The sequence below is a fragment of the Anas acuta genome, chromosome 2, assembly GCF_963932015.1.
Source record: "Anas acuta chromosome 2, bAnaAcu1.1, whole genome shotgun sequence".
NCBI lineage: Eukaryota > Metazoa > Chordata > Aves > Anseriformes > Anatidae > Anas > Anas acuta.
Window position 1 is genome coordinate 55358950 of NC_088980.1, and position 18049 is coordinate 55376998.

Consider the following 18049-nt stretch of genomic DNA (forward strand, 5'->3'; position numbering starts at 1 on the left):
AAAAAGTTAGGTAGGTTCACTGCAAACACCTTCTACTATTTTAGATGTCATGATTAGGCAATTCTGGCACAGGACTGCGACTTTACAACAGAAGAGCTGGAAGTTGGCGTATGGTAAATATCAAAGAGAGAATGAGAAGGGGCAAATGAAGTTTAAAATGGAGGCGTATGTGTGGAAAACACACAGATAGATGGGAAGGTGACTACGTTTGGAAATAACGCTTTCTGAGAGGTGGAAGGATAAACAGAAGGAACGAGATTTCACAACTGCATTTACTTTTGCAAACAGTCTCACTTATCACTACAAGTACGTTGTGCCTTGCTGTCTGAGGAAGTACCTTCTGCAGCTGAACAAGATTTGATTCTAGTCAGGGAACTCTGTACGTCTCCTACATTGATTTAGTCACTGCCACAGAAGAATTTTGGCACCTCAGAAGCGGAATACCCAAACAGAGCCCAGGTTTTTAATCTTGGATGTGGCCCAATGGGATAACTACCATCTCTCACTGAATGCCCATCTGAACCATTAAATTTACAGCTCTTTCTGTTTGGGCAAATCCTCCCATGTGAATGGCACTCCCCAAAATATCATACAGCTACACTCCCAAATACACCTGGAAATGGGGAAGGGGATCAGGAATTTAAGTTCTCATTCATGTGCTTTCATGACTACTTTGTTAAGTTTGGCCATTTAGACCTTAAGATGGTTTTAATATATTGGTAAATAGAGGTCAAGGAAAAAAAAATAAAGTGAAAGGTGACAAACAAGGAGACAAGGATGGTGAAGTATTTTTCCTACAAAACTTTTCCAACACTACACAGCAGCCTCTGTGACCACAAAATAAACAAAAGTAGATTCTTCAGAGTGAAACCATTGCTACAGATAGTTTTTAAAGTCAAATTAATTTTTAATTGAAGCCAGGGGAAATCAATTAATCCTTTTCATGAATTGAAATAGATGATCACACACAGTAAGCTTTATCTCTGCATGTAGAGAAAAATAGAAAGTCACCCACACTGCTTCCCTTGTTGTATAAAAACATTGTAGTTTTCCTTTCAGCAACATTTCTCCTTAGCCAAAAAGATACTATCCTGTATTTTAGACAGTGCCATAGTTTGAGTTAATTGTGTTACTCTCACTTCCACCTTTATTTGTCTTGCATTACCTTTCCTTAAATTGGATGTTTTGTATTATAAACGTTCTGTGAATTCAATATGATAGAGCTGAGGTGACCAGCATGCTGAAAGTACTTACACTTCGTATAAACTGTATTGCTTACATGTATTATGATCCATGAGATGAACACTCAGTGAAAGGTCAGGTATCTTTAGTTACTCGGAGGGAAAACTGATGCTCACAAAGAGCTAAGAACCAGCTGCTTTCATTATCCTTCACAGCATCAGCTTCGGACGGCCCGTAAATGGCACAGAATCTGCATTTTCCTCTAATAGCGCCGTGTCAAATCTTTGCCACATTAAGCAATACCCTTACTGCTATAGTTTTTTTCATGCACACATTCTACCCAGTTTTCTTGGTACTCTGGTGCTAGTACTTTGAGACAGTAATTACACCTGCACTTGCTGTTGTACACATATATCGCACCCTGACTGTACACACCTCCCAACCTTCTTTTGGATATGAGAGTTTCCAGGTCTTGAGACAAGTGCATCAAATAAAATGGCAACTACCAGTCTGGTTGCGTGACAGGGAAAAAGTCTAAATCATGAGTAATCTTTGCTAGCAGGGATGCTTTGAGCATGGGACTTCTTTTAGAGGCACATCTCCAGGTGCACACCTGTGCCATGGCCTCTTTCCAGCTTCTATGGCCTATGCCTTGGGCACGTCGGGTGCCAGAGCAGGCAAGGCCATAGCACTGCACTGCAAGTGTGTGGGAAACAGGGGAGGGCTGATCAGGAGGCTCAGGTACAGTACATTGGGCTTGGCAGGTCTGAAAAGCACTGGTTCAGTGGGGGTACGTTGTGCACTGCAGTGACTAACTAGGCTCCTTGTTCTCTCACGTAGCCTAATGGCCACTGTGTCCAAAGTTACTTTGGTGGATTATCTGAGTATTGAATTAAATTCTAATGGGGATACATATAGTAAATGGAAAAGCACAAGTCAGAAATTATTTGTAAAACAGGACGTAAGGTTGCATTTCTTTCAGGGAAATTAGTCTGTAAGTACCATCAAGATGTTATGGCAAAACATAGTTGTTCTCAAAATGGCTAGTTGCAAAACACGGTCATTAATTGTTACTAAAGGTTAACACACTAAAAGAGAAACTTTATTGATAATAACATAAAAATAGCCAACTCTTGTTGTGTCCATGCTGACTTGTACAGTGTAATTATTGCAGCACATAATAGTTTTATGATGTTACAAATTAATCATTTTAGGCCACGCTTTTAGTTCTGTACATATGTTTCCATGTTTGTAAACATTTTGTAAAATCTTACCAAATTAACATGGGCTAAAATTCAGGATTTGATCCACAAAAGAAGCTAAGGTAGCCAGAAAAGTACAGCTTAGTGTTAGGAATTGAAGGAATATTGAATGTGAAACATCTTTCAAAGCAGACATGGAATGCATTAAAAAAATATACAATTAAACAAAGAAAGAAAAGCTCAAAGAAACAAAGACCATACTTCTGAGTGGCCTACCGTAAGAAATATTATTTGCAGGCTTTGCTTGTAGGGCAGTATGGTGGTAGGTGCAACAAGGAGAGGGTGTGCATCCTCTTTCTCTCCCCATCAAAGAGCAACTGAGTTCAAAACCAGGCGGACTGAACCTTTTGAACTGTGTGACTAATATATGAAGTCCACCAGACTGCATTACAGAACAGACCCACCCAAAATCTATGTGCAGCTTTGCTGAAGCTAGGTCTTGAAGGGCAAGGGAAAATTACACCGTGATAAGCAAATCGTAAGGTTACCAACAAGAATTATAGATGCAGCCCCCAACACAGTTGCTTTGGGTGGTTTATGATGGGGGCAGCCTGGCTGTGCATCCCCTTAACTAAGCAGGATGGACAATAGAAAAACAGGCCAACATTTGTGGTTATTCCGGGCTAGGGGAGTTCTCTAAGGGTCTTGCTGGATCCCTCAGACAGATGGAAAAATAACATGTCATTCTGACTGCAGGAATCAGCAGATTATCAGGACAGTTATTTCAGTAATAATACATAGAGAATAGTCTACGTTTTATAAATATGACCTTTTTAAAATGTCACAATCTTTAAAAGAAATCACTCAGCTGGTAAGTTTGCCTTTTAGTGCTGTATCTTTTTTTCTGTTTTCATACGTCTCTTTTTCAAACGGTGAAAGAGGCACCTAAGTACCTCAGATTATCCTGCAACGTTGTTAAACAATTCTTTTTACATCTAATCGATATTAGTGATCCAGCATTAACAAATCTTTATTCTACTATTTCAATCATGCATAAAACATGAATAAGCTTGTTTCATTCATGTATGGGAAACATATAAAAAGCTCTTCCAGAATGTTATCTATTAAAAAAAAAAAGGAAAGTATTTCACCAAAGAAGAAATAAGGTCCAAACCATTTTTTTTTCCTGAGTATGACTTTATTTTCATTGACATGTCAAACATATATTTCTTTGGCGTTAGCTACTTTTCTCAGAAGCACTATTACACACTGTCATCAGAATTGACTCCTTTCAGAATAACTTGTCAAAATATCAGATTTCATAATTCTTTCAGAAACTTTTGTAACATTTTAGCCTAGAGATCTGGTATGAATGTCTCTTCATCAAGCAGATCAGTGTGCAAATGGACATACTTTAATCATGAAAATACACAAAAACGGAAAACAATTCAGGTACTTTATTTTGTGAAAACAGAAAGTCTATAAGCAGCTCATTGCAACATTAAACACCTGTGTGCAGAAAAACAAACAAACAAACAAAAAACAGCTGTCAAAATTCTCCGGATTGTTTGAAACAGCTAGGATGACCGATCAGAGAACTGGTACTTAATGGAGATCCTCACTGAGGAAATTCATCACTTTAAGAGTCTAGAACTGTGTCTCGGAGGAAAAGTTGTTTAACTACAGTGCAAAACAGAAAGAGTAATTCATTTCAAAATGTGTTTTGCTTTCCAGTAAGCATTAGCTTGTGATATAGCAGACAAGTAATTTTCTGTGAAAGAGGGAAAAAGCTAGCTGTACTGCAGTCTAGTTCACAGCGTTGGTTCTACAATAGATTTGTCCACCTTGTGACTGAGGTACTACTTAAATCAAGGTGCCCTGTGCTTATTCAGTATTTTTACGTTTTGACCAAAACCAGATCTCATGAAAGGCAATTCTAACAATCAAAGTAAATTACAAATTCCAATCTGTGAAGAGACTTGGTAGCCATTTTGGTGGTGGCAGCCATCTTGGGGCAGAATAGATTTAAATAGCTGAATTTCCAGAAATGACTAATATTTTGCAAAGTTGACAGTCGTAATATAATCTTGAAAACTGCCAGCTATTCCATGAGAACTGGGGGAAGGGCACGGCAATCTATCACTCTGTGACATGTAAACACAAGAAGAAATCATTTATATCTCACGTTTTTTGCTTACAAAATAAAAAAACTAAAATAAGTCCCTAGTAGAACCCCCTTTTCAAGGTCATAAAGTAGATCAAGAACAAGCCACGTAAGAACGACATCTCTTGAGATTTCATTGCAAATTTAATATATGATGAAGTTTGGACATTTTAAGTGCTTACATGTGGAAAGACAGAGGATGTAAAAGCACCCCAAGATACCACCTCTAAGAATAAGAGCCCTGCGTGACTTGTAACCCAAGTGAATGATGTGGGAGTGGGGTTGTGTTTTTCCAGACGGGAGTTTTGTCACTCAGGACCTCATCGCGGTGCGTGGCGCCCATTTCTGGGGCCTCGCCCACGGACGAGGCACGGTCCCGGAGGGCGCCCCAAGCCACGCACCCGGTAACAGACAACAACGGGAAGAGACGGCGAAAGTGAGAACGCGCCTCAGGTTTTATTCCCCCTCAGAAACCGCTGGGCGCGCAGGAAGGAGTTACGGTTACAATACAAGGGGAGGCGAAGAAAAGAAAAGCTGACTTAATGAAATTTTATTTTTAATCGGTAAAGGCGCAGAAAGGTTGGGGCGGGCAAAGAGGGGGGAGCGCCGTGCCCCGCTCCCGAGGAGGGGCAGGGGACGGCTGCGAGGAACCGCGCCGGGTGCCGGCCGGGGGGCGAGGGGCTGCCGAGGGCTGCGCCCCCGCCCCCCCCCCGTCCCGCGCGCAGCGGCCGTTAGGGCCGTTACCGCTCCCACTTTCGAACTGATTCAAACCGGGGCGCGGCCCCGCCCCGGGCCGCCAATCCCCTCGCGCCCCCCGCCCGGCGCGGCCCCGCCCCCCTCCCTCCGGGGGGGGGCAGCGCGAGAACAAAGAGCTCCCCCTCCCCGCCCTGCCCCCCCCGCACGTGGGGCGCCAGGCCCCGCCCCCCGGCCCGCCCCGCGCCGCGCCTGATTGGCGCGAGGGGGCCCCCCGTCCGCGCCCGTCCAATCGGGGCGGCGCGCGGCGCTCGCCAATGAGCGCGACGCCGATTGGGCCGCCGCGTTTGGCGCTCGGTGCGGGAGGGTGAAGCCGGCGGCCGGCGGCGGCGGGGCGGCAGAGCGGGCGGGAGGGCGGCGCGGGCGGAGCGGGGCCGGGCTGCCGGCGGCGGCGGCAGCGCTGAGAGGCCGGGGCGGGGGTGAGTAAGGCAGCGAGCCGCGCGGCGGGGCGGGAGCGGCTTTTTATAACCGGGGAGGGGGGGAGCGGGAATAGGGGAGGGGGCGAGGCCCCGCGGCGAGCCGCCCCTCGGCCCCGGCGCACAGCGCCCAGCGGCGGGGGGACGCGGGCGCGGCGGCGGCCGGAGGCGGCGTGCGCGGGGCGCCCTTTGTGTGCGCTGGCCCCGGCCCAGCGCCGCCGTTCCCGCGGGGCCCTGCCCCAGGCACGGCCGGGGGGCTCCCCCCTGCCTTCACCCCTCCGAGAGCCCCCCCCGTGGTGCCCGCCGGGCCCCGGGAGCCCGCCCGGCCCGCCCGGGGCCGGCACGGGTGCGCCCGGCCGCGTGTGCCGCGCCGTGCCGGAAACCGGGGCAGCGGGCAGCGGGGCTCGGCGCGCTATTGTCCTGCGGGGCAGCTGCCGCCTCCCGCCGGGTCCCTCCCCGGGGCTCGGGGCGCCCGCTGGGCGCGCACCCCTGCGGGTTTCCCGGTCCCTGGGGGCTGGGGGCTGCCAGGGCGCCGCGCCCCCGTTCGTAGCTGGGTGCCTGGGGTGAGCTGCAAGGCGGCCAAGCGCGGGCGCAAAGAGCAGCTCTGAAGGCAGGAGGTGTGAAGGAGGCTGGCCTCGAGCAGCACGTGTGCGGTCCGGGAGCAGTGAGGAGGTCGACACGTTGTAGCATCGTGCGTGTGTGGGTTCGGTGTCACCAGGTACTCTTGGCGGTGATTCGGAAATTACTCGTGGCGGGCTGAGCGTAAGGCAGCAGGAGTGGAATAATGGGCTGGTGCCTCGCTGAAGGCACCTACACAAAGTTACAGAGCACCGTCTTCGTTTTACTGGAACTGGAGAAAAGTTTTTTTTTAAATTTTTAACTGTAGGGCTGAAAGTTCAGATGCTTTGTCTCTAAGAAAAAGCATGTAACAATTTGAATGGAGCTGTTCAATTGTTGCAGGATAGATTTGTCTTTGTGTAAGTCTGGCGGCTGCAGATCCAGCTGTTATGAATTTGGCTCATATTAACGTGTGTATCAGTGAACGTTTTACCAGTACTTTTAGCGCGAGCTTCGCTTCTAAACTGGGATTTCCTCACAGATAAGTTTTCTCTTTCTCAGGGGTTGGCACACTCAGATTCTTTATGTGACTTATAAAAATTTATGAGTCTTTATAAGAAAATGTCATTCTTTGTTTGTCCCCAGTGTCTATATCAAATTGAGAGTCTGGGGAATGTTTATTTGTGGTAACAATAAAGCATCTTCAGAAGGGTGAGTATTATTTGTCCACAGCGTACAATAGCCACTCTTGTTTTAGATTAGATTATTAAAATATGAATATTAAAGATATGCGGTATCTTTCAGGCAGCATGCTTCCAGTACTGTAGAAGATGTGACTGAAGAGTTTTCTGTGATGTGTCAAGTGTTTTAACTTTGATAGGTAGTGGTTTGTTACCTACTTTAAGCTTATTATGTCAAAATGTTACACTTCTTGTTACAGGGTATTCTTTAAAAAAAGAGAGGAAAAGGTACACTTTCCTTCCTCTATTGACAACAGGGACTGAAGTGTAATTAAAGGCTAAAGAATGTATGGAGAAATCTGTGGTAGTAAAATGTTCTGTGAGGCGTCAGTAGCTATTTTCTACTGGATAACTGTAAGAATTCAAGATTGTAATCTAGGACAAAAAACTGGGGAGAAGAAAATTAAGACATTTTTAATATGTAATCTTACCTTGAAAAGTGACAGACACTGGAAATCCATATAATCAAAAGAACATAAAATGTCTTTGCTCAGTTTAAAATGAGCTAAAACAGTAGTCTGTCAACTTAGGCTGGATACTTGAAATTCAAACTTCTTATTTTCCTTGCTGTATTTTTTCTGCTCTAGTAGATATAATTGCCAACAAGCTGAAATACGGTAAGTGATTTAATTGAAGACATGCCTTTAAATGGATTTGTTTGTTCTGTAGCATTGCAGCATTCATAGGTGAAATGTAAATGTATTCCTGCACTTCTGCTCATCTGCAAAGAAACTTTGGCTTCATGAGCAGGGAATTCTTGTAGTACATTAGTGAATGCAGTGACTGTATAAATGGAGAGTGCAAGCTAACTGCTACTTTCTGTAATTCCTGAATAGTTGGTGCACTCTAAACATCCTCTTGAAATTAGTAAGAATAAAATAAAATAAAAAAAAAATAAACCTCTCCTTGCCACCATTCACAAAAAGATTCTGCCTCTTCAGCTGTATACATCATGTATACATTCTAATAAATTCACAGCTGTAATGTTCAAAGTTGAACAACATTTTTAAATGGCAGCTCTACCGTCATGGGGAAAAACTATTTTAAAAAATGGCTGCAATACTGACTGAAGGTATATTTAACAAATGTTTGCTTTATGTTGTTCTTGAGCAAAAGTAAGGTGGAAAACTTTAGTGTTGTCCTTTGAATGTTCTGTAGTTCTGTGGTTAGCTGCAATGCATTGTAGCTGACTTGGAGAAATACCTGAAATTTTAGGGGGAATAACATTTTCCCCAGCAGAGGTCCTGAAAATTTCAGAAGCAGGATGTGGCCTTTGCTAAGTGAGGAATATTCAGAAGTTTACTGAATCAAGCAGGTCGTCATTACAGAATTACACACCCAAGGAAATTTCATTTTATCAGATTAAAGAAATGTTGAAGAAATGGATTACGTACCGTGAATATAATTCTTAATGGTTTCATGAATTGTTTGAATAGCACTTACCTTAGGAAACAAGACTACTGTTAACAGAAGCTGTAGGACAATAATAGGAAGATTATTTTTAACTGTAATGTTCTCTAATGGTAATGTTGCTACCAGCCTTCTAATTTGCTGATAGTATGGAGGTGGAAACTCGTACAGAGCTCATTGAAATGATGGCTGACAGCATTTATGCTGTCTGTATCTTTAGATGTATTTCATATGTGCATCTGTATATCTAACATCCATAACTTGCTATTCTAGAATATTTGTGCTAAATTAGTCTTTAAATGGATGAATTATTCTAGTGGTGGCATAACTCAGGTGATAATTTCGGTTAAGCTTTGTGCTTGGGAGAAGGAAAGGTGAGATGAAGAATCAAAGCCTTGTGTAAAATGGGTGCAAAATGGAGAGACGTTTTACAGGGGAAAAACAAGGAAGTCAGTTCCAATTTAGCAGATTGCTTGGATTTGTTTTTTAGATCTAAGTATATGCTCAAGATTTTTGTTGAGTTAAAGACTGAAAGGAAAACAATGTAAAGAACTACTAAATAGGTATTCTGTCTGTTCCCACAGAGATCAGTTAAAGACTCTGGGATGAAGCTATGAGCTGCTTGCTATCTATGCATGAGGTGAAACTCAAGAGTGAAATTTGTTGAAGAAGTAGGTTCTGTTGAGGTCCAAGCTAGCAGCACTGAAGTTTTCTAAAAACACAGTAGTAGCAATGCAATTTTCTGTAACTGATAATAGTAGGTAGGTTGTTTGTTGCGGGCTTGTTCTAGCTGTGCACCTAGACTCCCATTAAGATTGTAGGCTTGAGGTCTGGGTCCTCAAATGACAGTGAGAAAAATGCCTCCAATACTGGAGTAAGTATTTTAAATTAAAAAGGTAAATGTGGGTAGAGGCAACTCTAAGGAAGAGGAGTGAAAAGTAAGATTTTCATTTGCATATAGCATTGACAATTTCAATGTAATTTAAAAAAAAATAGTGAAGAAACAAATTCTTTGATATTACTAATTATTTAACCACAGACTTGTAAATTGATTTCCATTTAAAGAAAAAAACAGAGGATGTCTTTCAGATGTCACTACCGTGTCCAGAAAAAGTATATTAAAAAAAAGATTATTGTGGATTCCTTATTTTAGGAATCTTTTGGTTACCTGGCTGAAGTGTGGATGTAGAGTGTTTTGGTGATCGTACCTCTGTTCAACTGGTGAAGAGCACTATTGTAATGGAAAGATTCATAGTGCATATAGTGCTTCCCTTCTAATGGTAAAATCAGGAGTACTTTTAAGGTGAGAAGACCATCTGGAAATGTAGTTAGATACCAGGCATGTTCTAACTGCTTCAGATAACAATAACAATGTAGTGATGTGAGTGGATCAGTGCAATATTGGCAATTGCTTGAAAATGTGACGTAGTTCTTCAAAATGTCTTTCAGATACTTCAGTTGTTAATATAATCTTAGATAAAGCTGTCAGTGCTGTCATCATTCTGTATGCAGATAAAGCCTTCTCTGATATGCCATTTCAGGAGTACATATGAATTTGTTATTTTTTCACCTTTTTTTATATGTATATGGTGCCGGCTTAAATGATGTATGTGTAGCTATGCAAGCAAAGTGGTGCATATTGCAGTCCATACTCTAGGCTTTCTAATATGTGAACTAAAAAAAATATTTGCAGGAGAGTATGATTTCCTTATGTGTTAATTTTATTATTTTTAATCTAGACCCAGGCTGTTTCCTTTGTCAATTTCTGTTGCATCTGGTTCCTTCTTTCATTCTGCCTTTTCGTGGTTGATTGTTTCTCTGCTGCGTATTCTCCCTTTCACAGCCTGTGTGTTCAGTTTAAATCTCAAAGCAATTAGACATAACTTAAATAAAGTATTTGAAAGGAAGCAAACTCAAATCTTACTAGTAAGTGTTTTAACTGTGAGCTGTTTTCCTTTCTATGTTTCTTAGGCTGAGTGGATCTGGTAAATTGTGTATTTCTTCTGTGTAGGTGTCTGATCTTACTTTCATCTAGTAAGATGAAATTTAAGAGATAGAACCTAGTTTGCTTTTTATGTGAGAAATCAGGCTTGTTTTAGAAAGACCTGATATACCTGCAAAAACTATACCATGGCAAATGGATTAAAGTCATTAAGTTGATTTTATGTACAACTTACAACTAGGAAGAATGTAAAGTCTGTCCATTGCGATAACTCTTCAGCTATCTGCCTGCCAATTTATGCCATGTTTTTAGTGAGTATTTTTAACTAGTGTGTTTAGTGCAAAGTTGAATCCATTGTTTAAATATTGGGAGAGAAGATTGACAGATGTTGTTTTAGTGTTAAAATAGTTTGACCATTACTGGTGTTCAGTATATCATTGCTTTGAAACCGGGGGACAGAAACAGTCCCAGAGCCATGGAACTACTCATAATTCTCATCTGTAGCCTAAGGTAGCTGAGTTCTCACTGGAGTGTGTTTTTTTTTTTTTTTTTTTTAAGTTAAACTGTTTCTCATTAATTCTCTTTATTCTTTAAATAAAGATTCTAGAAAAGTAGGATCTTTTTTTTTCCCCCTTTATAAGCAATATTTAATCTGCTGATGAATTAATCACCGTATGCTTTTTAGAATAGGGATGCTCTGTATTAAACCCAGTTATTTTGAGGGCTTTAGGGATGAGAGTTGGCTAAGTAACTCTTCTGGTTGCTTTCCTTGTTTGAAGTTTATTTTGGAATTGTTCAGACAATTTACAAATATTCTAAATACACATTCGGCTCCAAAATTTGATACGCTTATCTGCAATAAATTCTATATGACCTCTCTGCATAAGTGGTTGTGTAATGTCTTTGAAAGTTTAAGCTATTTGCCTATATAGAGGAAGAAGTATGTTATAGCTATTGAACTGCTTAATTGTTATGTGGCAGGATTTTTTCAGTTTGGAGTGTGGTTTGCTTTTGTGTGTGTGAATTGAACTGAAGACCTTTTAGGTATTTTAATGTATTTAGAGTAAAAACTAAAAAGGTGTGTCCACAAAACTAGTTAGGGTGGAATAGTCACTGAACTCTAAATTCACACCTCAAATTATTTTACCTGTGTAGACATGCGTTAGGTGCTTGCAGCAAGTGCTATTTTTTCTGCTAGGTTTATCCAGGGTATCAAAAAGGTTTGAATTTTAAGAGGTGGAGGTGTTAGGCAACAGAGGTTATTTGGAACGTACAAGGGAGTCATCTAACTGCTCTGGGCATCTGAACGAGTGTTAGGGGAGAGATCTGGAGGTATGCATTTGAACAACTGAAAGTTTAAGTCTTATGTCTAAAACTTTACTGTCTCCTGACAAACAGCCAGGCTTCATCTTATGTTAGAGGTGTGGAATGGTTTTAATGGTCACTTATAAAGAACATTATAAAAATCAGGCTTGAAACTTGTTGCTGTTCTTTTATTTGAATTTTTACATTTTATTTTTTTTTGGGGGGGGGGGGGGCGGGGGGAGGATCCAAATAGTCTCACTTGTGCCTGCAAATATAGTTAAAAACACAAGTGTAGGTAAAAATAAAAAAATAGCTTTATTAGCTGATACTGCCTAAACTGAAGTGAGATTTCAGTTCCAATTTTCGTTTGATTTTTTTCACTTAAAAAAAAAATCCCCGGTGGTTATAATTTCCCTGTTTTCTACTCACCTTCCCCCACATCCCTAAGTACTTAAGTTTATCACTTCTGTTTCTCAAACAGTATTTTTCTAGAAGTATCATATGTTTAATTGTTCTGGGAGAAATATCATTGAAATAATTGCTTCTTACATGATATTCAGTAATTACATTTTGTCTTTTTTTTTAATTCTATTTTTTTAATCCTGAAACTGTTGGGATACAGTGAAAGGAATTAATTTTTGAAGGGAAGTTTTGAAAGCTACAGGTTAGCATGAGCAAACTGCTTCAGAACTCTAGTAAAGATTTATATTTATATATATTTAATGGCTGTCTGAAAACAAATGATACTTTTTTTGTCTTACTCATATTTAAGGAAGTATATTAGGAACCTATTGAAATTATATATTAACAGACTATTTAGTTTTTTTCTTTATTAAAGAGAATGAAACCCTTTCCATTGTCTTTACTAGTAAATGTCATAAATGAAGAACTTCCCTCAAATGAGTTGGCTTAAATGTAAATCCAAAGGCAGTGTACTACTGGGAAAAAAAAAAAGCCCTCGAACCGATGTCTTCCATCCTTATGGTTGGTGGAAAATCTGCAATAAACTGCATTTCTGATACAGTTCTGTTGTTGGATTTTACTCGGGTGCTTCATGTCTGTTCAAACTGTAGTTGGTGCGAAAAGTTTTAAAAATGACTGGGGAATTTTGTCAAGACTATGTATATTCTTACCTTTTCTTAAACATGTTTGAAGTAGATTGATTACAATTATTTTAGATGCTAAAAAAAGGTTTGGGATAAATTTTATGAAGTACTTGTAGAATGTTTGGGTTATTTATAAGCTCTGAGTTTAACATGCTGGTGGATAAGGATAAAGAGATGTTAAATAACCAGTTATTACTTACCTTTCATAGCTTTCTAACACAAAAAATAAAAGATTCTAATGTAAAAATAGTAAAATAAATAAATAAAATAAAAAATAATAATAATTAAGATTCCTACCCCTTTTCCGGGAAGGAAAAGGGAGTGGAGGAGTGTTTCCTCCTCTTTTCATATTCAAGATCTGTTTTACTCCTCATTCTTCTCTTTCCCTGTTCCATGCTGTGGCAAAGGTGGCAGTGTTTTTTGTTTTGTTTTTTTTTTTTTTCTTGGTTTGGGGTTTTCTAATGTCTGCCTAGTCAGTTTATAATAGTTGTAGAAACTCCTGAAAAGAATATTCAAGCAACATAGTGTTAAACTGTGAGAATGAACTATTAGGAGAAAACAAGAAATAAAATACTGTGAGAGGCACAGTAATACATTTAAAAAAAAAATGAGATGGGGGAAAATACTTGAAGAAAATGTCAGTTCTTAGAGCACTAGAACTGACTTGTTTCCTTCCTGTCTTGATTTACTCTGATGTAAGCATCTCAGAAAATAGCGGTATGAGTTTTAGTATGAGTTGAGCGCATTCAGAAATCGATCCACAATCTTAGGCATTTAGTGCTCTCAGGAGTTGGAAATTGAATGTGTAAGGCCAGAGTTTCACAGTGTGGTTAGGTGGGGACAGTAGAAATGGATGCTCACTTTTCTTCAGTGAAGAGACATAAGGTGTTTTCAGCCAAAGGACTTTCTCGCTTCTGTCAGTGACTGGCTACGAAAATACTCATGCTGTCGGGAGGGAAATGATAGCACAGATGCATGAGCAAGTGGCAGGTAAAAGTCTTTTAGTAGCAATGTCAGCAGAAAGTAGCAGTGACACTTGAAAGTCCAAGCCATCTGTACAGGTTTTGTCTGGTATAATCTTTGGTTTCTTTGAGAAACTTTTTTTTGAAAAGGTTCACTTAAATGTTAAAAACAGATAAGAAATGATTGATTAAAGTAGGCAGATGTGCCCAAAGCAAGCAGAAGTCATGAGTTAGGCATGGGGATGAAAACAGGGTTTTCTAACAGGTTGGTAACTGGACTGAAGGTTAGAATTCCTAATATCTAAAATAAAAGCATATCCTAGCAAGGTCTAAGGATGCAACGCAGGACTGTAGCTACTGTGAAGTAACGTATATAATTATGTTATGTGGCTGGGACAGAGAACAGGCATGTCAGTGAGTCTTCTGAATTGTGGTTAACTACAGTGGCATCTCAGTGAATCTGCTGCTGGGTTTGGTAAGTCAGTGTCTGCATGTTTTTCATGATTTCTGTTTGTTGTTTTCTTCTGCTTTTCATAAAATGAGAATTCATACTGCAACATTTCATAATGCCAAGGCACTTGCAGACCTTTATGAGTATACTGCAGAAAGCATAACTAACTTAGTTATCTCTAAGAAATGTCACATATGATTTATGCTTGCCATTTGTATCAGAAGTTACGGTAAAGGATGTATGCAGAATGAGGCCGTCGGCCTTATTTTCATAGGAAGGCTGTAATCAGCCATTTAAAGGAAACTGATTACACCGATCAGCTCAGTTACAAGGTTTTGCCTGTGTTATAGTGAATTAGTAACTACTCCCAACTAATCTTAGTTTGGGGAGTAATACTGCAAATAAACAAGAATTAATTACAGCTAATTTCTTTATTCAGCGTATGGTCATGCAGTTTCTAGACTAGGACACAAAAGGTAACAGTATGAACAAGTGAGTGAACAGCAGGCTGGCAATTCGGACAGAAGTATGTAGCTTAATTGGATTAAATACGTTATGAAAGTGTACTCCTAGTTCAATCATAGCCATTCAAGTAGCTATAAGAAAAAAGGGTGTGTATAGTTATTTTGTGTATGGTGGCTATGTGGATCGAGATAGCATGTGATAGCCAAAAGAGTTAATATGCTGCAAAGTAGTGATTTTTTTTAAACCTCTTTTGAAAGAGTGGTGAGATGTAAAGGATTATTCCTAACAAAGGAGTGTGAAAGGGTGAGGGACCACTTTAACAAGGAAGAGTAAGTAACTTTAAAACTTGAAATGTAAAACTGATCTTTTTTTTGAATAAGAAAAATTGCCGTTTTAAGTATGTTCTCAGAATTACTCAATGTTTTTAAAGCTATAAGGATTGACAAACACAGCAAAAAGAAGCTGGTGACTTTAGCATCAGACTGAATGCAATAGGACTAGAAACATTCTGGAAGTGAAAGCAGAAAAATCAGTTGCTGACAGGGTGAAAATACGCTCCTGGATGAGTAATACCTTATAGGTAGCTGTAAAAGGGTGAAAATTTAGCAAAGAAAAATGGCTTTGAATGTGAGCTGAAATTCTTGCTTAAAGAATGTAGAAGAAATGTGAGTAACCTTGAATATCCTGAAGTATCAACTGGGTACTATTAAGTTAAGGGGGTGCTGGGATAGTAACAAAAGGCCCAGAGAGTACTGTGCTTGGGAAGAAATAATTGAGAAGGCACAGCATTTCACTTGCAGGGAAGCAGGTCACAGCAGTTGCTTACAGTGCACGTGTACTCCTTGCTTATTGATAGCTTCTAGAATATGTTTAGGTTTTACTTAAATACTTTTGTCTTTTTTTTTTAACATTCCAGGGTAAAGATCAGGCTCCTGATCTGAACCACACCAAGAACAAAGTAAAGCTTTATTCACTTAAATTACAGTATGTAAAAGGTTGGCAAAGAATGACACTTCAAAGGCACAAAAGTTGGGCTATAAGAAGAACTCTATTAGAATATGAAGAAGGCTCACTTGAAAAAACAGCCCTTTACAAGTCTTTCTCAGCTAATTTTCCCTTTACTTTCTTTCTTTTTCCTTCACTTTTCTAGTCCTGCTCCCTTTGAAAAAGAAAAAGAAAAACAACAATAAAACACACCTTTATTTGGAGTTGAGAGCCTGTTGCCCTGATACATTAATTCAGACAGTGAATGATGGTTTCTTGAAGCAGAACTTGCAAAGTTACTACTTTGACTCTGTTATGGTTTTAGAACAAGTGATCTTTTTTCTGGCTTTGAAAGGAACACTGCATCTTAATTTCTTAATTTTTAAAAACATTGGTAAGTTTCTGGAGAGTATGAAGTACAGTAGTTGGAATACATTTCTTAATTAGTAAAGAGCTTTCTTTGCCTTTTATGTTTTATATGAGGGGGAGCTGAAGGTTCCAATTGGTGTCAAGCAGAGACAGACTCTTCAAATGAACAAACACAAGATTGTAGTGGGAAGGAATATGTGAACTAACGAGTTGGAGTTGTTAAAGGAGACTCTAGCACAAGGGGTGTTTATACTGATGAGAACAACCTGTGATTACACACCAAACTAAAGATTGCAATCTGATTAAGCTCCCAAACACTTTAATTCAGAAATTACTGTTCCCTTAATATTGTTTTCCAAATTGTACTTGTAGCTGACTGAAATATCAAGAATTTTAAAGTGTAGTGGTGAATATTTCCATCTTCTGAAATACTAAATTGGAATTTAAACAGCAAGCAAGCTTGGTAGCATCAGCTCTAAAAACAGTGTGGCCCTTGGTTTTGAGATGGCAGGCCCAGTTCAGAATTTTGTTGGCTTTTAGAATAGTTTAGGTTGGCAAGGAAATCTGGAGGTTATCTGATCCAGTCTCCCGTTCAGACAAGGCCAACACTGAAATTGCATCAGGCTATTCAGTGTCTTTTCCAGACCACTTTTAAAATGTTTTTGCGGATGGAGATTCCAGAACCTCTGCTTAATGTGTTCTTGTGCTGGACTGCACTCGCTGTGAAGCATTTTCTCCCTATGTTGAAGTGAAATCCCTCACTTGAGACTTGCTTGTTGACTTTGCTGCTCTTTTTTAGCACATATTAGCATGTCTCCATAGAAGGGCTAGAGTAGTACTCAAATTCTGTGGTCATCTGGGTTTAGTGCTGATTTCTATGAGACATAATGCTGTTCGTGGAATATTTGTTTAAATTCTTGAAATGACTTCCAATTTTGATAAGGCCACAAAACAGACGAAAGCGTAACATCTTTAAAAGAGACTGTTTAGGAGTTTGGATCCCTACATGTAGCTTCCTTCTATTCTTTTTAAGAATAGTCAGAACCATATTTTGAAGCCTTAGACTTGTACTAATAATAGGAAATGGAAAATAACTTATTAACTGTTGATTTGAACATAGAGAGTTGTTGTGAACGGCTATTATGTATGTATGTATTATGTATGTATGAGGCAAAACTGAACTGTAAAGCTTGCATTAACTTCTCATTTGTTACAGACATCTTCTATACCTGTCCTCCACTGGCAGCTAACAGAGGCAAGTTATAGACTGGTTTGCCAGTCCCTGAATCATTTTCAGGGTAATCTTTAGCTGATAGAGCAAGAGCAGGAAGCACAGTTCTTGACAACTACTCACACAATTATTTTGCCATGTTAACTTCTTTGATTGTGCATAGACTTGTAAAGAAAAAAAAGATTAGTGTGAATAGTATGGTACATGTGGTATGGAAGATAAATGTTCCAGTCTAAGACAAGTTGGGGAGATGCTCAAGCAGTTTGCTGGTATTGACAGAAAGAGGCTTTGCTTCATACCCATGATGCTGTCTGCATGGCTCTTCCCTGCCAGTTGTGTGCTGGCTCTGCCAGCTTGAGTAATTTTGACTTTCTGGTCCAGTTCAAGAGCAGTCAGCCTCTTCTGAGGGGGGAAAAGGTCTGATTTAGCAGAACTAATCATCACAATCAAACTTACCGTATTTGCTCTCTAAATCTATCAGAGATGCAGAGGTAATGTAGGCAGATAATGAAGAGAAGAAATGTATGCCATTTTAAGATTCCATTGCCCTTCCCAATTCTAGCCAAGAAGTACATGAGGATATATGTTCCAAAAGCAAATGGATGTATGATTGTGCTGCTAAGTCATGGTTAAGTTGCAATGTTCTTCCTCAAAATTAAATTGTATTAGGCAACTGTTAATACACTAGTAAATACTGATTTTGCACGTTGGGGAGGAGGGAGTGCACTGGCCTTGAATGTGACAACTTTTAAGCTGTTATCTCAAAGAAACAATACTGTAGTGACAGACTGCCAATTTTGAAAGGATTT

At 40.0% G+C, this 18049-nt stretch overlaps 1 protein-coding gene across 7 annotated transcripts in view; it reads left to right on the plus strand.

Moving 5' to 3' along the window:
- The first annotated feature begins 5564 nt into the window (after window positions 1-5564).
- Window positions 5565-18049, plus strand: part of EZH2 (enhancer of zeste 2 polycomb repressive complex 2 subunit) — a 56713-nt gene continuing 44228 nt past the window's right edge. For 4 of the 7 annotated variants that reach the window (XM_068674828.1, XM_068674830.1, XM_068674836.1 and 1 more), the window contains exon 1: window positions 6963-6986. Coding sequence is in view for 2 of the 7 variants with exons in the window: in XM_068674831.1 (XP_068530932.1) it covers window positions 6949-6986 (38 nt within the window). In the remaining 5 variants the exon portion in view is untranslated. Of the gene's footprint in view, window positions 5721-6943; window positions 6987-18049 lie in introns of those variants that run through there. The other 3 variants (XM_068674832.1, XM_068674831.1, XM_068674829.1) reach the window with 3 other exon arrangements.